The following is a 16,388-nucleotide window of genomic DNA, read 5'->3' as shown; positions in this document are numbered from 1 at the left end:
CTGATCCCCAGGGTCCTCTAAGCAAATTGAAAAAAAAAGAGCTGAGTGAAGGGTTGCCACCAGGGTGCGTAGACACAGGTGATTTCTTTCATCTTCTTTCTTACCCCCACCATCTGGAGGGACTTTCAGAGCATAAGAGCCACAACAGAGTCAAGGAATGATAGGCAGGAAGGCTTCCTGGCTGGAAAGTTCCAGCTAGGGTAGATGCTATACCCACAGGTTCCAAGTTAGAGGCTCCAGGTCCTTGAGGTGATGAGGATAGAAAAGGGGAAAGAGTGCTGTATTTGCTGTAACAATAGTAACATTAATTATTATAGCAGCTCTCATTTTTTGAGCCCTTACTAATACCATTTGCCAGATGTTCTATATATTTTACATAATTCACTTAATATTCTTAACAACCATATAAAACAGGTACCACTATTATTTTCATTTTAAAGGTAAGGAAATTGAGGCATAGAGACATTAAATAATTTGCTAGGTCTGGCAGTAATTATGTGCCAGAGCTGGTGGAGGAGCTCTGGCAGCCTGGCCTGGAGCCCGTGCTCTGAACCACTGTGCTCTACTGCCTCCTACTGGCTATACAATCATCATACATATCTGAATCACAAAAGGATGTTAGATCAGCATCATCCAACAGAACTGGTAGGCAAACTCTATATATAATTTAAAACTTTCTAGTAATTACATTAAAAAGTCAAAGAAACAGGTAAAATGAATTTTATCTACCATGTTATCGAAAATATTGTCATTTCAACGTGTAATCAATATAAAAGCTGAGATTTTTTACATTTTTTTCATACCAAGTGTTCAAAATCAGTGTTTATTTCACCCTTACAGCATAAGTTACGTGGGAAAACTCACATTTCAAGCACTCAATAGGCACATTGGGCTACCAGATTGCACAACGCATGTAGCAGAGTTAGATACCCAGGACCTTAGAAGTAGGTGCTGCCCCAACCTGGACTCAATAGGCCACATTGCACACAGTGATAGAGGTGACCCTCTTCTTCCATGTAGAAATCCATTCGCAGTCTGAGCATCTCAAGAAACATCTGAGTATGAAAAGTGAAGATCTCTATTGTGTAAGACCTGCTCTGGCACTTGGACCAAAATCTTTAATTGAGAAATGTACAATTTCTGAGACTTTCAGTTCTTAATTATCTCTGTCAGACCGCACCCATTTCTTCTTTAGTCCCTTCTGGAGAACCCTCCTAATTCATGTCTAGGTGCAGGATTGTAGCAAGCTTCATCTTGCTTCGAGCAGGAGCATACTATGCCCCACCCCAGGCATTTCTTAGCCAAAGATGTAGCCAGTATATATTCTCATGACACAAGCCTGCTGTTTTATTTGCAGGAATGTGCTAACCCATTAGAGGCAGCTATGGTTCATTTGCTATGCAAGAATATAGTCTTTAGATCTTCATACAGTAATAGGTATGTCATTAGCTCCTTTTCTTACTTCTGCATAATCTCTTTACATGGTTTCTTGGCCAAAGAACAAAAGTGTGTGAGGCCAGGCATCATGCTGTTAGTGGGTAATTAGTCCTACTCAGATTCACATCGACTCCAGATCCTCACCTTAAAGACAGCATGACTAGTCATATGTGTATAACTCTTCTTATTAAATCTCTAAAAGCAGTAAGACTTAGGATAAGTTAAGCATCATTCATTTCCTCCCCAGATACCATGGATTTTGCCTCATTTCTTGCAGAGGGATGCAGATATCTAGCGATAATGTTATGTGGGATTTTTTTTCCATGAAAGTAAGAGGAGAGCATAATTATAATGTTTCATTAAGAAATGTATCATCTCCTAGGCATATTGCAAGGACTATTAGTCATTCTGCTGTGAATTAGGAAAGGTACTGTATAATGGCAAAATTACATTAATATCATCAATAGAGTCAAAATAACATTTCAGAGAATATTCAAGTTGAAAGGACCCTACAGAACATCTAATTTCCCAAACTTGCTTGAAAATAAGAATCATTTAGAATATTTAATAATACAAAATTGGTGGCCTTATCCAAGACCCACTGAATCAGAATATTGGGGAAAGGGTCTAGGAAGCCGTGTTAGTAAGCAAGAACGCTTCAGCTTATTGTTATCATCAGAAAAGTTAAGGGAACACTGAACTTTGTTTTACAGGTGAAGGGCCTGGGGCTCAGAGAGGTCAACGGACTGGATCATATTCACACAGCTACTGTACATCAGATGGGAATTGAATCCACCTCTCCTGAATCTAGTCCAGGAACTTCCCCAAAACCAGACTACTGCATTAGGGTTCAACAAAATAGAACTGAAACCCATCATTGTCTTCTGTCTATAAAGAAAGAAGGAAATAGTAATTTTTTCAAGGGATAGGTTTTATGTAAATTTTAATGTAGTCTTCTAGACTCCCCATGATTCAAGAAGGTCCATGAAAAACTGATCACATGCAGCGCGTGCGCGCACACACACACACACACACACACTCCATTTCTACATTATCATGGACTCAGAAGAGACCATTTTTAGTGATTAAACTAGTCTTTTTTCTTAATCCTTTAAATATTCCATGTGCATTAATTATCACTTTTTGGATTCTCTTTTAGAGTCAGCCATCAAGTCTATATACATTTACTTTGAATAACTAAATTCTTCCTTTATCTTTTGTTCTACTTTGAAGGAATGCAGGGCTATCCTTCAACAAGTAACTCATTTTTAAAATTTAAGCAAAGCAAAAATGGTGTCAATATTTATTCTCTGCTGCAGAAAAAGTAGATGGAAAATCCAACAAGAAATGCCTTTCCAATGTCAAAATGTTGATTTTACCACCTTCTTATAATTTTCTTTATTTCTGCAGATTGTCCAAAGCCTCCAAACATTCCCATGATCATGCTGGGGGTTTCCCTGGCTATTCTTCTCATCGGGGTTGTCCTGCTGTGCATCTGGAAGCTGCTGGTGTCATTTCATGATCGTAAAGAAGTTGCCAAATTTGAAGCAGAACGATCAAAAGCCAAGTGGCAAACGGTATGTGGAAACTTAGGGGTACTCCTTGTCTAGGGGAGAAAGAGGCTGGTGGAAGAGACTGAGGGGCTCAGCTTTCTTCTGCTCTGAGAGTTCAAGTGTCACAGTTTTTCTCTCCCACTCTTGCCATGACCCCAACAGCTTTGATTTCTGTTCTGCTTCGGGGGCAAAGGAACCTCTATCCATTATCTGGACCCAGATGACCCTCATAGCATAGATTTGTCTCAGTGCGGTGGGGATTTCCACCACGATGAAGAGTCTCATGAGACTCCTGAGACAGCTGCTTAGGGACATCAGGGAAGTATGTTTTTACCAGTGCTTCCTCACCACTAGGAATTATCCCTCAGGCCCCATTTGATAAAGCACGGGTGCTGTATCTAAACATTTCCATAAATTGGTTATGTTATAATGAATGGAATAATGTTCATAAGTAGTATGATAATTCATGCCAATTTCTATGGAAATACTTGTTACTGATCTAATCAGTTACAAAGCAAAATTGAGATGATTTTTTAAATGCCATGTAGTTATTTTTTCTTAATAACATAAATTTTAAACAGAGACCTGAAGAAAAGCCCAAAAGTATTAACCTTTAAATACATAAACTCAATAGGAATAATTTAAGTGCCTTCTCTTCACAAGAGGCAAGCAGAAGGCAGGACTATAGTTTTCTGTGTTTCTTTTCCACAGGAGAGATAATTACATTTCTAGAGACCCATAGAAACAATTTCATGGTTTTAATTTCATCTCTCTACCTCTAATGGTGTGTCCAGGTATCTAACGGCAATTATCTTACATTGCTGATTCTAACAACAATGATATCACTGGAGAAAATGCAGGCAGACACAATGCTCCTTTGGATTTGTCCATGCAAATAATTTGATGTTAACAATTTTTATAGCAATGCCTTCGATTCCTAAAGCAAATGGAATTTTCCATTTTTGATAAATTTATCTTGATAAGGGATGTTTATGTTGTATGCAGTTATTCTAAATTAATCATAATATATGGTACGGAACAATCAACAGTGAAAATTTTTATCTACTTTATCTTCCCATTAAAAATGTGCTAGGTACAACAGCCAAATGCAATGTATGGATCTTGTTTGGATCATGATTCGAACAGTCCTCCTGTAAAAATACATTTTTTAAACAACTGGAAAAAGGCTAGGCATGGTGACTCACACTTGTAATCTTAGAATTTTGGGAGGCCAAGGCAGGAGGATTGGATCACTTGAGCTCAGGAGTTCGAGTTGGGCAACACAGCAAAACCCCGTCCCTACAAAAAGAAATACAAACATTAGCCAGGCATGGTGGTGCACATCTGTAGTCCCAGCTACTTGGGAGGCTAAGGCAGGAGGATCACTTGAGCCATGAGATCGAGGCTGCAGTGAGCCACGATCATGCCGTTGCATTCCAGCCTGGGCAACAGAGTGAGACCCAGTCTCCAAAATAAATAATAAATACATGAAACGACTGAAAAAAAGATTAATACATGCTGGGTATTAAAATGATAGCAAGTAAGTATAATTTCATTAGGTATGATAATGGCATGGTGACATTGCTAGGAAATATCCATATTTTTTAGAGATGCATACTGAAGGAGTGAAAGGAGATGAAAGCTGGGGTTCGCTTTGAAATAATTCAGCCAAGAGAGTGGGATGGAGGGATAGTTGAAGCAGGTGTGGCAGAATTGTGATAACTGTTGAGTCTGAATGATAGGTCTTTGGAGGTTTGTTATATAGCTTTCCTCTTTTTGTGAATGTATGTGTTTTCCATAATTAAGCAAAATTCCTCAGGAGAAGATATAATTTACTCATTCCTAATAACGTAAAGGTAAACAGATAGGTTAGCTTGGTGACTTAGAACACAGTACTAATAAGCCCAAAGTTGTAGGACAGTTCACTTCACCTGACCCCTGGCCACAGGTGTTTATTTTTGACTTTTATCAACTCTCCAACAAATGCCTTGTGATGGTTAGAAGGGCAACCTGGTAAAAGAATGTGGTTAAGTTGCCACAAAGGACAATAGCAGCAAGCCCCATGACATAATCCTGGTATTTCCATTTTGAGGAGCTAAACTGAGGCTCAGAGAAGTTAAGGGACTTCCCTAACTTTTGGTGCATAGTTAAGCTGAAGCCTAATTGTTCATTGTTCTTCTAAGGACAGCCTTTGGTTGACCCTCCTAGAAATAATAAGCAGGTGTTCCACAAACACACACTTGGGCAATTACGTGATGTGTATCTACTAACCAGCACATTTCAATGTTCTCATACAGAGGCATAAATACTGACAAGTGATTAATATCTTTAAAATAACGTTTTAATTAACAGTTAATTTCCCCAAAAACATGAATCGTTCTCCCTCAGGATGTAGAACATGACTGAAATTCAAATACTGAATTTTTGCTGTTTCTTCATCTAACATGCGACCCAAACATGCATTAAACAGAAAAAAAAGCATAAGTGGAAAATATTATTCCCTTATTAAACTGAGTTTCTTTGAATAACAAATGTTTGATGTTCCTGACTAGATAATGACTGGATAGTAATTATTCACTTGGATGCAAAAAAGGTTTAACTCAAATAATTCAGTTTAAATTTCACTAACATCCTACTGGAAAAAAATGTCGCTCACTGCACACGTTTGGAGGTCTTCAATTTAACTGAATGTTTTCTCTAAAACCTATTTCTTCTCGAAGAAGTGAATTTGACTGGTCTTCGAAACCCGGTGCCCTCCAGGGACAATCGGGACAGTCAGGCCTCCTGGCCATAGGACTGCATTGGACTCATAAAGTGACAGGGCTTAAGACAGAAAGATCTCCACTCCTACCTCCTAAAACATTTCAGAGCAGCTGTAAAGAAAGGTTATCTTTTTATCATGCTTTTAAAAATAATGCCCACCCCCACATATTCTTTATGAAAACACAAATGAAACATATTTAAATTCATCTTTGATTAGACATTTTTTTTCTAGGATGACAAGTCATTAACTTGAGGCAAAAAAAAATGTTCAGCCTGACATTTCTTGCAGTCATGGATTGATTTTGTACTGTGCTAAGCAAATCAGGTCTGCGTTTGGCAGTTGGTCGATCATTAAGGAAGCTGTGGGTCATGACAGAGTTTTCCTATTACCACTTTTTCAATCTTGAAAAATGTGCCATTGCATTTGCAAAATCCAAGCCTAAATTAGCACTCCCAGACTCCTGGGGGAATCAGCCTGGTCACCCCAGATGGTTAGGGGAAAACTGACCTTTTCTGAGCAGTGGATTGCACACTCACCTGAAATAGAGCAGGACTCAAGCCTGCATTTCTCCTGGAAAGTCTGTGTAGAGAGGTTATAGTCAGAAGAGCACTAGAGGAGGCGGTGTGGAAATGTCCACACCGCCTCCTGGAACAAAACCCAACGCGAGTGCATTATCCTGACCTCTGATCTTCAGCTAAGGCCAGAAAATACCCTACCACACACAACAGCAATATGTACTTGCTCTTCATCCACTTTTACACTTCCACCTTACCCTCTTACTCTGTGAAGTCTGCTTTACCCATCACTCCCTATAAGTAATGTCTTGGCCCTAAACCAGTTTTGCAAGGGACTCCCAAAATATTGCAGACCTGAATGAATGAAGTTGCTTTAAAATACAGAATGTTGCTTTAAAATACAGAAGTTGCTTTAAAATACAGAATGAAAATTCTGCCATAAAAATTAAACATTCAACTAAATATCTACTAAATAACATTGTGTTATCTTGTCAGTTGCAACTCAAGTCACACTCAAGTGTGGGATATGGGTGTATTGCAATATGTTTGACATGATATAGGGTGCACCTACAAACAAGTACCTGGTGCTACAGAGCTCTAAGCTGGCCCTGCTCACAACCTGTGTCCTCTTTCCAAGTGTCTTTTCTGTTCACAAAGGTGGGAGCTTCCTGGAGGAAGCGAGAACTTCCTCCATGACAGGCTTACCCTGTCATTGCTGGCCTAAACCTCTTACTTTTTTCCATCTTGCTTCTTCAATTGAGTCCCTCATTCTCCTGTAACCAACTAGATTCTAGTCTCTCAAATTTAATAGAATTCCATGCATGATTTTTGTTTGCAAATGAGACTCCATCTACATCTAAATTCACATCAGTCTGCCCTTTGCCTTCAAAATCTCAAATTCTTAGGGCAGCAGGACTAGATAAGATCTGAAGGTCCCTCAGAATTAACCAGGCTGCTCTCAGGAATAGAAGCACGATACCAACTTAGCTTTCACCCATCATCCACCATCAGCCAAGAAACCTCTTTTCTGTTTGGCTTTATGATAGAAATAGCGTATCTCTTTAAAGGCACATAGCAAAGGTAACATGCCACTTACTAGAGGTCAGGCCACTGGCTCTGGACAACACAGAAGCGGGTGCAGCTGTGATTCCCGCTCACAATGAGGGCACTGAGGCCAGTGACTGGGAAAGACCAGGGAGTGCTTCCAGTTTTATTCCGTTCTTCTAAGAGCTGAAAGAAATGTACTGAGCAAGCAAAGACAATCATGTTCTTTTTCAAATCCACCCCTAGAAATTGTTACCATAGCTATAATTCATGGAATGAGGTGATCAAAGTGTAAGATTTTAACTTAGAAGGTCAGAGGCAGTACCTGGATTCCATACACACTCAGTAATGGGCTTAGAAATGTTAAGTGTACCAAAGCCCTGGGGGAAAATATCTTAATAATCCTCTGTAAAACCTAAAAGAAAAGGAAATTCCAAATGTGAAGAAAAGCTATAAACAGGAACTAATGAGAAGAGGCAGCATTTATGGAGCATTTGCTATGTGCTACACACAGTGCTAAAATACTTCACCTGGATAAGGTAGGCACAGATATGGACACCAAGGCTCAGAGTGGCTTCAGTACGGTCATGTGGTGGAGCTGGCTTTGGACCCAGACTGTCTGTTGCCATAGCCTGTGTGGTCAGCCTTGGAAAGTGGGAGAGAAGAAACTGTACCTTACCCAGACACCTTCCTCCTGCCTGGAACAACTAAAGAGGCTTGATCCTTCTGGACCTTCTGGTCCTTTTGACCACAGCACTACTGCTATTGGCACCTGGAGGCACATCTACAGCCCAAGCAGCACAGCTGAGCTACCCAGAAGTCCCACACCCAACCTCCCCACTGCCCCCAAAGCAAAGCCATATTTCCTGGCCTGCCTTTGGATTGCCACTCTTTCATGACCCCAGGGTCCTCCATAACAGTCTCTTGTGGTTGTCTTACACACTGTTTTACATAGTAAGCAAAAGACAGCTGGTTCTTTGGCTACCCAGAGTTTTGATCTGATCTGATCTGATCTCAGCATGTTTATTTGTGCCCTTGTTTGATGCTTCTCATCAGTAACACGTTTGTTAAAGGCAGATACTGTGTCGTTCATTTTTTTATGTTTCTACCAGTTTCGCTTTTCCTGTTTTTTACTTTTTTGGCTTTGATTTCACTTTTGGTTCATCTATCACTGTTCGCGCCACTCATTCCATACATACTGAGCACCTGCTCTGGGCCAGGGACTCAGTGCTGGGAAAACAGCAGTGAGCATAATAGCTGAAGCCTTGTTTTCTATCTGTAAATTTGTGCTTTACCAAAAGAGGTAAGATTTTTAGAATATACATATGGGACATGTTCTGTATATTTAACAAAATGAAAATGTATAAATTGCAAAACACTAAATGTATGAAATACCAAATTAATCAAAATCGTTCTAATAGTTTCCAAGATTGAGCTTGACTCTGCTCTTCCATTTGCACTATGTATTAAAACAGTATAATAACAAAATGTACATATTTTCACTTGAATCTTTTTTTTTTTTTCAGGGAACCAATCCACTCTACAGAGGCTCCACGAGTACTTTTAAAAATGTAACTTATAAACACAGGGAAAAACAAAAGGTGGACCTTTCCACAGATGGATAGAACTACTTTATGCATGAAAAAAGTCTGTTTCACTGGTATGAAATGTTAATGCACTATATAATTTTTTCCTCTTTGTTGCTTCAAAATGAGGTTGGTTTAAGACAATAATAGGACATTTGCAGATAAGTTATCCTCTACATGAAGGTGAGAGACTGTTGGCAGGTTCAAAATAATCAAGAAGAGAAATATCCTTAGCAAAGAGGTGACTTTGGGGATCATTTGAGGAATACTAACTCTGTTGCATTAATGCTTCAAAAAAATCATCAAAATGATTCATGGGGGCCTGATTTGCATTTGAAAAATGTTTGAAATTAGAAGCTCATTTGTTTCAGGAATGCAGCTACCTGAGTTCTTTGTCTCAGCAAAGTCACAAAGCCCATATACTCACATTGTATATCTATACTTGCCAATTAATTCTAAACTTGTAGGAAAGCCCTCTCTTGAAGGATAATTTTTTGAAATCTCTGAGAAATGACATTCTGATTTTACTTCAGCTAAGAAGTTGCAATTCTTCTGAAGATACCCCAAATATAAGATTGAACATTAAGTGTTAATAATTTTTGTGAATTTATACACACCTAAACGTTAAGTACACAAATATTTTATTTGTTTTACAAATGAGGAATAAGTAATTTATAAATTAAGAAGTCACCTATAAAAATAAAAAGATAACAACCCTATCATTTAGCTTATTTTTAAATTACCTGAAAAACGATATTCTACACTCAGTTTCCTTTTTGACCCTGAGTTTTCAAACTGTTACTTCCCCCATATTTCTCAATCCATTTCACTCAGTTGCACAGTCTTTTAAACCCTGTAATTGTCACACAAAAGTTTCTTTAAAAAAAATACTTTAAATGGTTAGCTTATTCAAAGAACACTCCTATAATATAAAAGGAACCTGTGTTAAACACAATAAATGTTTTTTTTTTTTGAGACGGAGTCTCGCTCTGTCTCCTGGCTGGAGTGCAGTGGCGCGATCTCGGCTCACTGCAAGCTCCGCCTCCCGGGTTCACGCCATTCTCCTGCCTCAGCCTCCTGAGTCACTGGGACTACAGGCGCCTGCCACCGCGCCCGGCCAATTTTTTGTACTTTTACTAGAGACAGGGTTTCACCGTGGTCTGGATCTCCTGACATTGTGATCCGCCCGCCTCGGCCTCCCAAAGTGCTGGGATTACAGGCGTGAGCCACAAACACAATAAAATTTTAAATGGCTCTAAATCAAGTACATCAAAAGTATACAAGTCTTAAAGACTTTTTAATACATACTCTTTTCCCATCTGTGTAACCCAACTTGCACATTTCAGCTGCATGTGGTGAATATGCATCATACATTTACTTTAAGAGGTAAGATTTTACTTGCAAAATATATGTGCAAATTAGGGATCCATCAGTTGATGGAAGAGATGGACTCTAGAATATTATTTCTTATGGTTATTACTCGTTTACAAAGCACTTTCATCTCACTTGATCCTCATAAGGAAACTAAGGCTCAGAGTGAGTAGAGCTGGGTTCAGAATCTAGATCTTCTAACACCAAGCCATCTTCTCTTTCCACTGCAGGAAACTGCCTCTTTTGTCAGTGAAATAATAGAAAGATTGTGTTAGTTAAGCAATAACTGTCATTTGTTTGAAAATGTATTTGAGACTAAGCAAATAGCATTTAAACTACTGGCATACAGATGAGATATTGTACTTTTGCGCAATGTTTATGACCTTTGATTAAATTGTAATGTGAAGCTTTTACTAGGTGAATAGTTCATTATGTAGTGGAGGCTTCGTGGTTGTCCATTGAATTGTCACAGCAAAATCTATAAGTTTCTTCAATTCTACAACATAGATCCATATACATTCGATCACTTGGAGACTCTTTTTTTGCTGGTTTTTAAATAACTCAGGTAAATCAGACCTTTACGGAGTACATGGCTAGATGAAAGAATTACTGAACAATCACCTTGAAAATCCAAAGGACTAATATACCCTTTATGTTCCTGACTGATGCACAGAACCTGGGGGAAATCTACAGCAACATACAGGTTGCAACGCTGATGACACAACAGCAATCCTCTCCTCTACATGGACTTACTGTTGTTTTTTTTTATTATTACTGGAATGGGATTTTAGAAAATAGAAGTTACCTTTGTGTGTGTTTTAGGAAGGTAGAGAAGAATCTGCTCTTTCTCTGAAAACTGTTTTGACCCCAGGCGGGACCTTGGAAAGGCCAAAACATTAACAGTAGTACTTCTGTTCACTGAAGAGTTATGTTACCTGAAGATAAAATGGTTTTGTCGTGTTTATTATTGTATTTTGTGTTGATGTAAATAAACATGGTAATTTAAACAAGGAACCTCAGAGGGATGATAGTTTCTTTTATTTGCTTGGTACAAAACCCTCTTCTTGGATTTCTGGATTCCTCTGTGACCTGTTCTGACTGCCTTGCTGGTTTTGGTCTGGGGCCAAGGAGAAGAACAAAAGGAGGCAGTCACAGAAGGCAAGAGACAGCAGGGAGTGGGCCTGGACATCACCATTTTCTAAGTCAAGTTCTTTAGAGTTAGTGCTATGAACTGAAATGTATCATCTTCCACCCCCAATAGCCCCTGTCCCCCCAAAATTCATGTATTGAAGTCTTAACCCCCAATATCTGAGACTGTAGTTGTGCTTAGAAATAGAGCCTTTAAAGAGATAATTAAAGGCCGGGCATGGTGGCTCATGCCTGTAATCCCAGCACTTTGGGAGGCTGAGGCAGGCAGATCACAAGGTCAGGAGTTCGAGACCAGCATGGCCAACATAGTGAAACCCTGTCTCTACTAAAAATACAAAAATTAGCCAGGTGCAGTGGCAGGCACCTGTAGTCCCAGCTACTCAGGAGGCTGAGGCAGGAGAATCACTTGAACCCAGGAAGTAGAGGTTGCAGTGGGCTGAGACCAGGCCATTGCACTCCAACTTGGGTGACAGAATGAGACTCCGTCTCAAAAAAAAAAAGAGAGATAATTAAATTAAAATAAGGTGATGGAGTTGGGCCCTGGTCCAGTATGACTGGTATCCTTATAAGAAGTGGAAGTTAGGACTCAGGCATAAGGAAAACCATGTGAAGATATAGGGAGAGGGTGGCCAACTACAAGCCAAGGAGAGAGGCCTCGTAAAAAACCAACCCAATTGCCACCTGGACCCTGGACTCCTGGCCCCCAGAACTGAGGGAAAATAAATTCCTGTTGTGGAAGCCCCCTAGTCTGTGGTGCCTGCTGCAGCAGCCTGAGCACACTCACGCAGTCAGGGAGTGTATTCTTCTGCACATCCATTTGTTAGGTATCATGGTGCCATGCTTATCTTCTGAATCGGGAAAATTAAGCACAGAGAGACCAAATGCTGGCAAAAAGAGTCAATTTAATCCCTTTTTAAAGGCCCATTTCTTACAAAAGGACAGGCAAAGTCAAATCAAGAGTACTTATATTCTGAAACACACTGTCTTTTGTAAACTAAAGGCCAAATGTCTGAAAATAGAGAGACTGCTTCCATTTGGAACAGCACCAAGAAAGTCCCTTCTCTTCTTAATTTTTCCATCTGGGAGGCGGAATTCTTGTGTCTTCTAGCAGCTATCACAATTCCTGACACAGTAGCAACTCAATAAATTCATTCAACAAATATTTATTGAATGCCTTGCATATGCCAAATACTGTTCTTATGATTACGGATACAGTGAACAATGAGCAAAACAAGTAATCTCTATGCTTCCAAATGAGAGAGAAAATAATAAACCAGTAAATATACATTATCAGGGTCCTGGACCCAGTTTGTGCAGACCCCAGATCCACTTGGCCCCACCTGCCTTCCAGGCCTATGCCGGGAGTTACCCCTGCACAGTCCCCTTGGTAGTAAAACCCTAACTTCTTCCTAATTCCTCACAGGTTGAGGAGCTGCTGCAATTCCTGTGCCCAAGTCCAGAATGGCTTCCCTAGCTGCTGCACCAAGGGACCACATAACACAACAGGAAGGTTCAAGGAGTCAACACTCTGAAGAAGGAATGTAGATCCATAAGAGACAGAGATGGGAAGGAACCAGTAGATGAACAGGAGCTGAGCCACCAGCAATGTCTTCTGGGGAAGCAGTGGCCAGCTTCCCAATGCCTCAACTTGTATCTCCGTTCCTGCATTAGCTGCCTCCCTGCCCTTTTTCGCTGGGATAGCACCCCCCAATAAAACATTAGCACATAACCTTGCTTGGGTTCTTATTATATAAGGAGCCTGGACTAAGACTGTCGAACAGTCCTAAGAACTAACAGAAAATAAAGCAGGACAAAAAAACGACACAATGCCCTGTGAGGGTGCACCCTTAGAGTCGTAATTTCTTTTATTTTTATTTATTTATTTTTTGAGACAGAGTCTCACTCTGTCGCCCAAAATGGAGTGCAGTGGCATGATCTCAGCTCACTGCAATTTCCGCCTCCCAGGAAAGTGAATCCAAAAGTGAATCACTCTAGACTGGGCAAAGGGTAGAAAACTTGATCTTCTATCTTTCTCATTTGGTTTCACAACCAGCAAGGGAGCAGCATGGCACCCCAGAAGTTTTGCATCCCATGAGCTCTCCTGGAGGTAGGCCCTGGGAGATGCCTGGCAGTCAAAGGCACAGATTTGACCGCCACTACCCCACCTGCCACTCTTTGGTGTCATTGACATGGCAAGACTTCACAAATCCCACAGAGGATCTAGTTCAGTTTGAAATTTTAATCTGATCTTTGCAATTTCCAGGTATGTATTTTATGAAAGAACTGACTGCTCAAATAGTATTTACTTTCTGGCCTAAAATGCATTTACATTTATGGTCCTACATATCAATCAATCCTGTTCCAAGTCAATATCCGAAGCTCTCGTATCAAGGAACTCTGTTGTTTGTCAATAACTGGCCCAATGAAAAGTTTATTTTTTTAATCCAGTTGACTCTGCTCTACATGATATAGATGTGTGTGTATGTGTATACGTAAATACATACATATATGTTTCTTGTTTCAATAGCTATATCTTACTAGCATTAAAGAGCTTGCAGTGCTAATAAAAATTAGGGTTAACTGCAAGTTGTGCACATGTACTCTAGAACTTAAAGTATAATAATAATAACAAAAAATTTAAAAAAATCAAAAGCTCAAAAAAATTAGGGTTTAAAGAAAAACATTAGATGAATTAATTTTAACAGAGTTTAATTGAGCAATTCACAAATCAGGCAGTTCCTCAACCAGAGTAGGTTCAGAGCGACTCTGGCAGTTCTATGTGGTCAGAGAGGATCTATGGACAGAAAAGGGAAAGTGAGATACAGAAAACAGAAGTGACAGGCAGAAACAGCCAGATTGGTTACAGCCATGCATTTGCCCTATTTGAACACGATTTGAACAGGTGGCCGCCTACAAGTGGTTGAAGTATGGCTTCTGTGATGGGCTGAGACTTGGCTACTCATTACAAGAGTAAGTTACAGTCTGTTTCCACACCTAGTTAGGTTACATCATTATATATGGAGAAACCTTTAGGCCAAATTTACCAAGAGGCAGATTTAAGCTAAACCTAATTTAACTTAAGGTAACACCTACTGTTTTATGTACATTATATATGTTAACTCATTCAGAGCTCAGAACAACCCTATGGGGGGGTATTATTTTTATCTCCTATTTTACAAGTGAGGAAACTGAGGCACAGAGATGTTAAGTAAAGTCCCCAAGTCACACAGCCTAACAGACTTTGAAGTGTCAAAGATAAACAAAGCCAGACACTACTTAAGGTGGAAACAACAGACTTTAATCAGTAATATGCTATTGCAATAGGGAAGAGCCCAGCATTAAGTGAACTCAACTTCCATTTATGTGAAGCTTACTGAGCATTTTATTTTATTTTACTTTATTTTTATAATTTTAAGTTTTTGTGGGTACATAGTAGAGGTATATATTTAGGGTGTACAGGAGATGTTTTGATACAGGCATACAGTGAGTAATAATCATATCAGGGTAAATGGGGTACCCATCACCTCAAGCATTTAGTCTTTCTTTGTGTTACAAACAATCCAATTATACTCTTTTAGTTATTTTGAAATGTACAATAAATTATGGTTCACCGTAGTCACCCTGTGGTGCTATCAAATACTACATCTTATTCATTCTATCTAACTATATTGTTTGTACTCATTAACCGTCACTCCTTCCTCTCCCTGCCCCCTCTACTGCCCTTCCCAGCCTCTGGTAACCATCCTTTTACTTTCTATCTCCATGAGTTCAATTGTTTTACTTTTTAGCTCCCATAAATAAATGAGAACATATGAAGTTTGTGTTTCTGTGCCTGGCTTATTTAACATAATGACCTCCAGTTTCATCCATGTTGTTGCAAATGACAGGATCTCATTCTTTTTATGGCTGAATATAGTACTCCATTACGTGTATGTACCATATCTTCCTTAGCCATTCATCTGTTGATGGACACAGGTTGCTTCCAAATTTTGGCTATTGTGAACAGTGCTACAATAAACATGGGAGTGCAAATATCTCTTTGATATACTCATTTCCTTTCTTTTGGGTATATACCTAAGAGTGGGATTGCTGGATCATATGTAGCTCTATTTTTAGTTGTTTGAGGAACCTTCAAACTGTTCTCCATAGTGGTTGTACTAATATACATTCCCACCAACAGCATATGAGGGTTCCCTTTTCTCCACATCCTTGCCAGCACTTGTGGCCTGTCTTTTAGATAAAAGCCATTTTAACTGGGATGAGATGATATTTCATTGTAGTTTTGATCTGCATTTCTCTGATGATCAGTGATGTTGAGCACATCTTCATATACCTGTTTGCCATTTGCATGTCTTCTTTTGAGAAATGTTTATTCAGATCTTATGTCCATTTTAAAATCAGATTTTTTTTCCCCATAGAGTTGTTTGAGCTCCTTATATAATCGGGTTATGAATCCCTTGTCAGATGGATAGTTTGCAAAAATGTTCTTCCATATTGTAGCTTGTCTCTTCACTTTGTTGATTGTTTCCTTTGTTGTGCAGAAGCTTTTTTTTTATTTTTTTATTTTTATTTTTTTTGACACAGGGTCTTGCTCTGTTGCCCAGGCTGGAGTGCAGTGGCACAAACTCGGCTCACTGCAACCTCCGCCTCCCAGGTTCAAGCAATTCTCCTGCCTCAGCCTCCCAAGTAGCTGGGATTACAGGTGCCCGCCACCATACCCGGTTAATTTTTGTATTTTAGTAGAGACAGGGTTTCACCATGTTGGCCAGGCTGTTCTTGAACTCTTGACCTCAGGTGATCTCTGTCAGCCTTGGCTTCCCAAAGTGCTGGGATTACAGGCGTGAGCCACTGTGCCTTTTAACTTGATGTGCTCCCCATTTGTCCATTTTTGCTTTAGATGCCTGTGTTTGTGGAGTATTACTCAAGAAATCTTTCCCCATTCCAATGTCTTGGAGAGTTTCCCCAACGT

The 16,388-nt window shown here is 39.6% G+C and overlaps 1 protein-coding gene across 1 annotated transcript in view; it reads left to right on the top strand.

The window, feature by feature from the left end:
• ITGB6 (integrin subunit beta 6) overlaps positions 1-13,148 on the top strand; it is a 162,634-nt gene extending 149,486 nt beyond the window's left edge. The window contains exons 14-16 of the mRNA XM_031651303.1: positions 2,848-3,014; positions 8,840-8,973; positions 12,843-13,148. Coding sequence (XP_031507163.1) covers positions 2,848-3,014; positions 8,840-8,938 — 266 coding nt within the window. The 3' untranslated portion in view covers positions 8,939-8,973; positions 12,843-13,148. The remainder of the gene's footprint in view (positions 1-2,847; positions 3,015-8,839; positions 8,974-12,842) is intronic.
• The last annotated feature ends 3,240 nt before the right edge of the window (positions 13,149-16,388 follow it).

Source organism: Papio anubis, chromosome 10 (genome assembly GCF_008728515.1).
Source record: "Papio anubis isolate 15944 chromosome 10, Panubis1.0, whole genome shotgun sequence".
NCBI lineage: Eukaryota > Metazoa > Chordata > Mammalia > Primates > Cercopithecidae > Papio > Papio anubis.
Note: the sequence above shows the minus strand (reverse complement) of the source record. Positions and strands in the feature narration are given on the sequence as shown.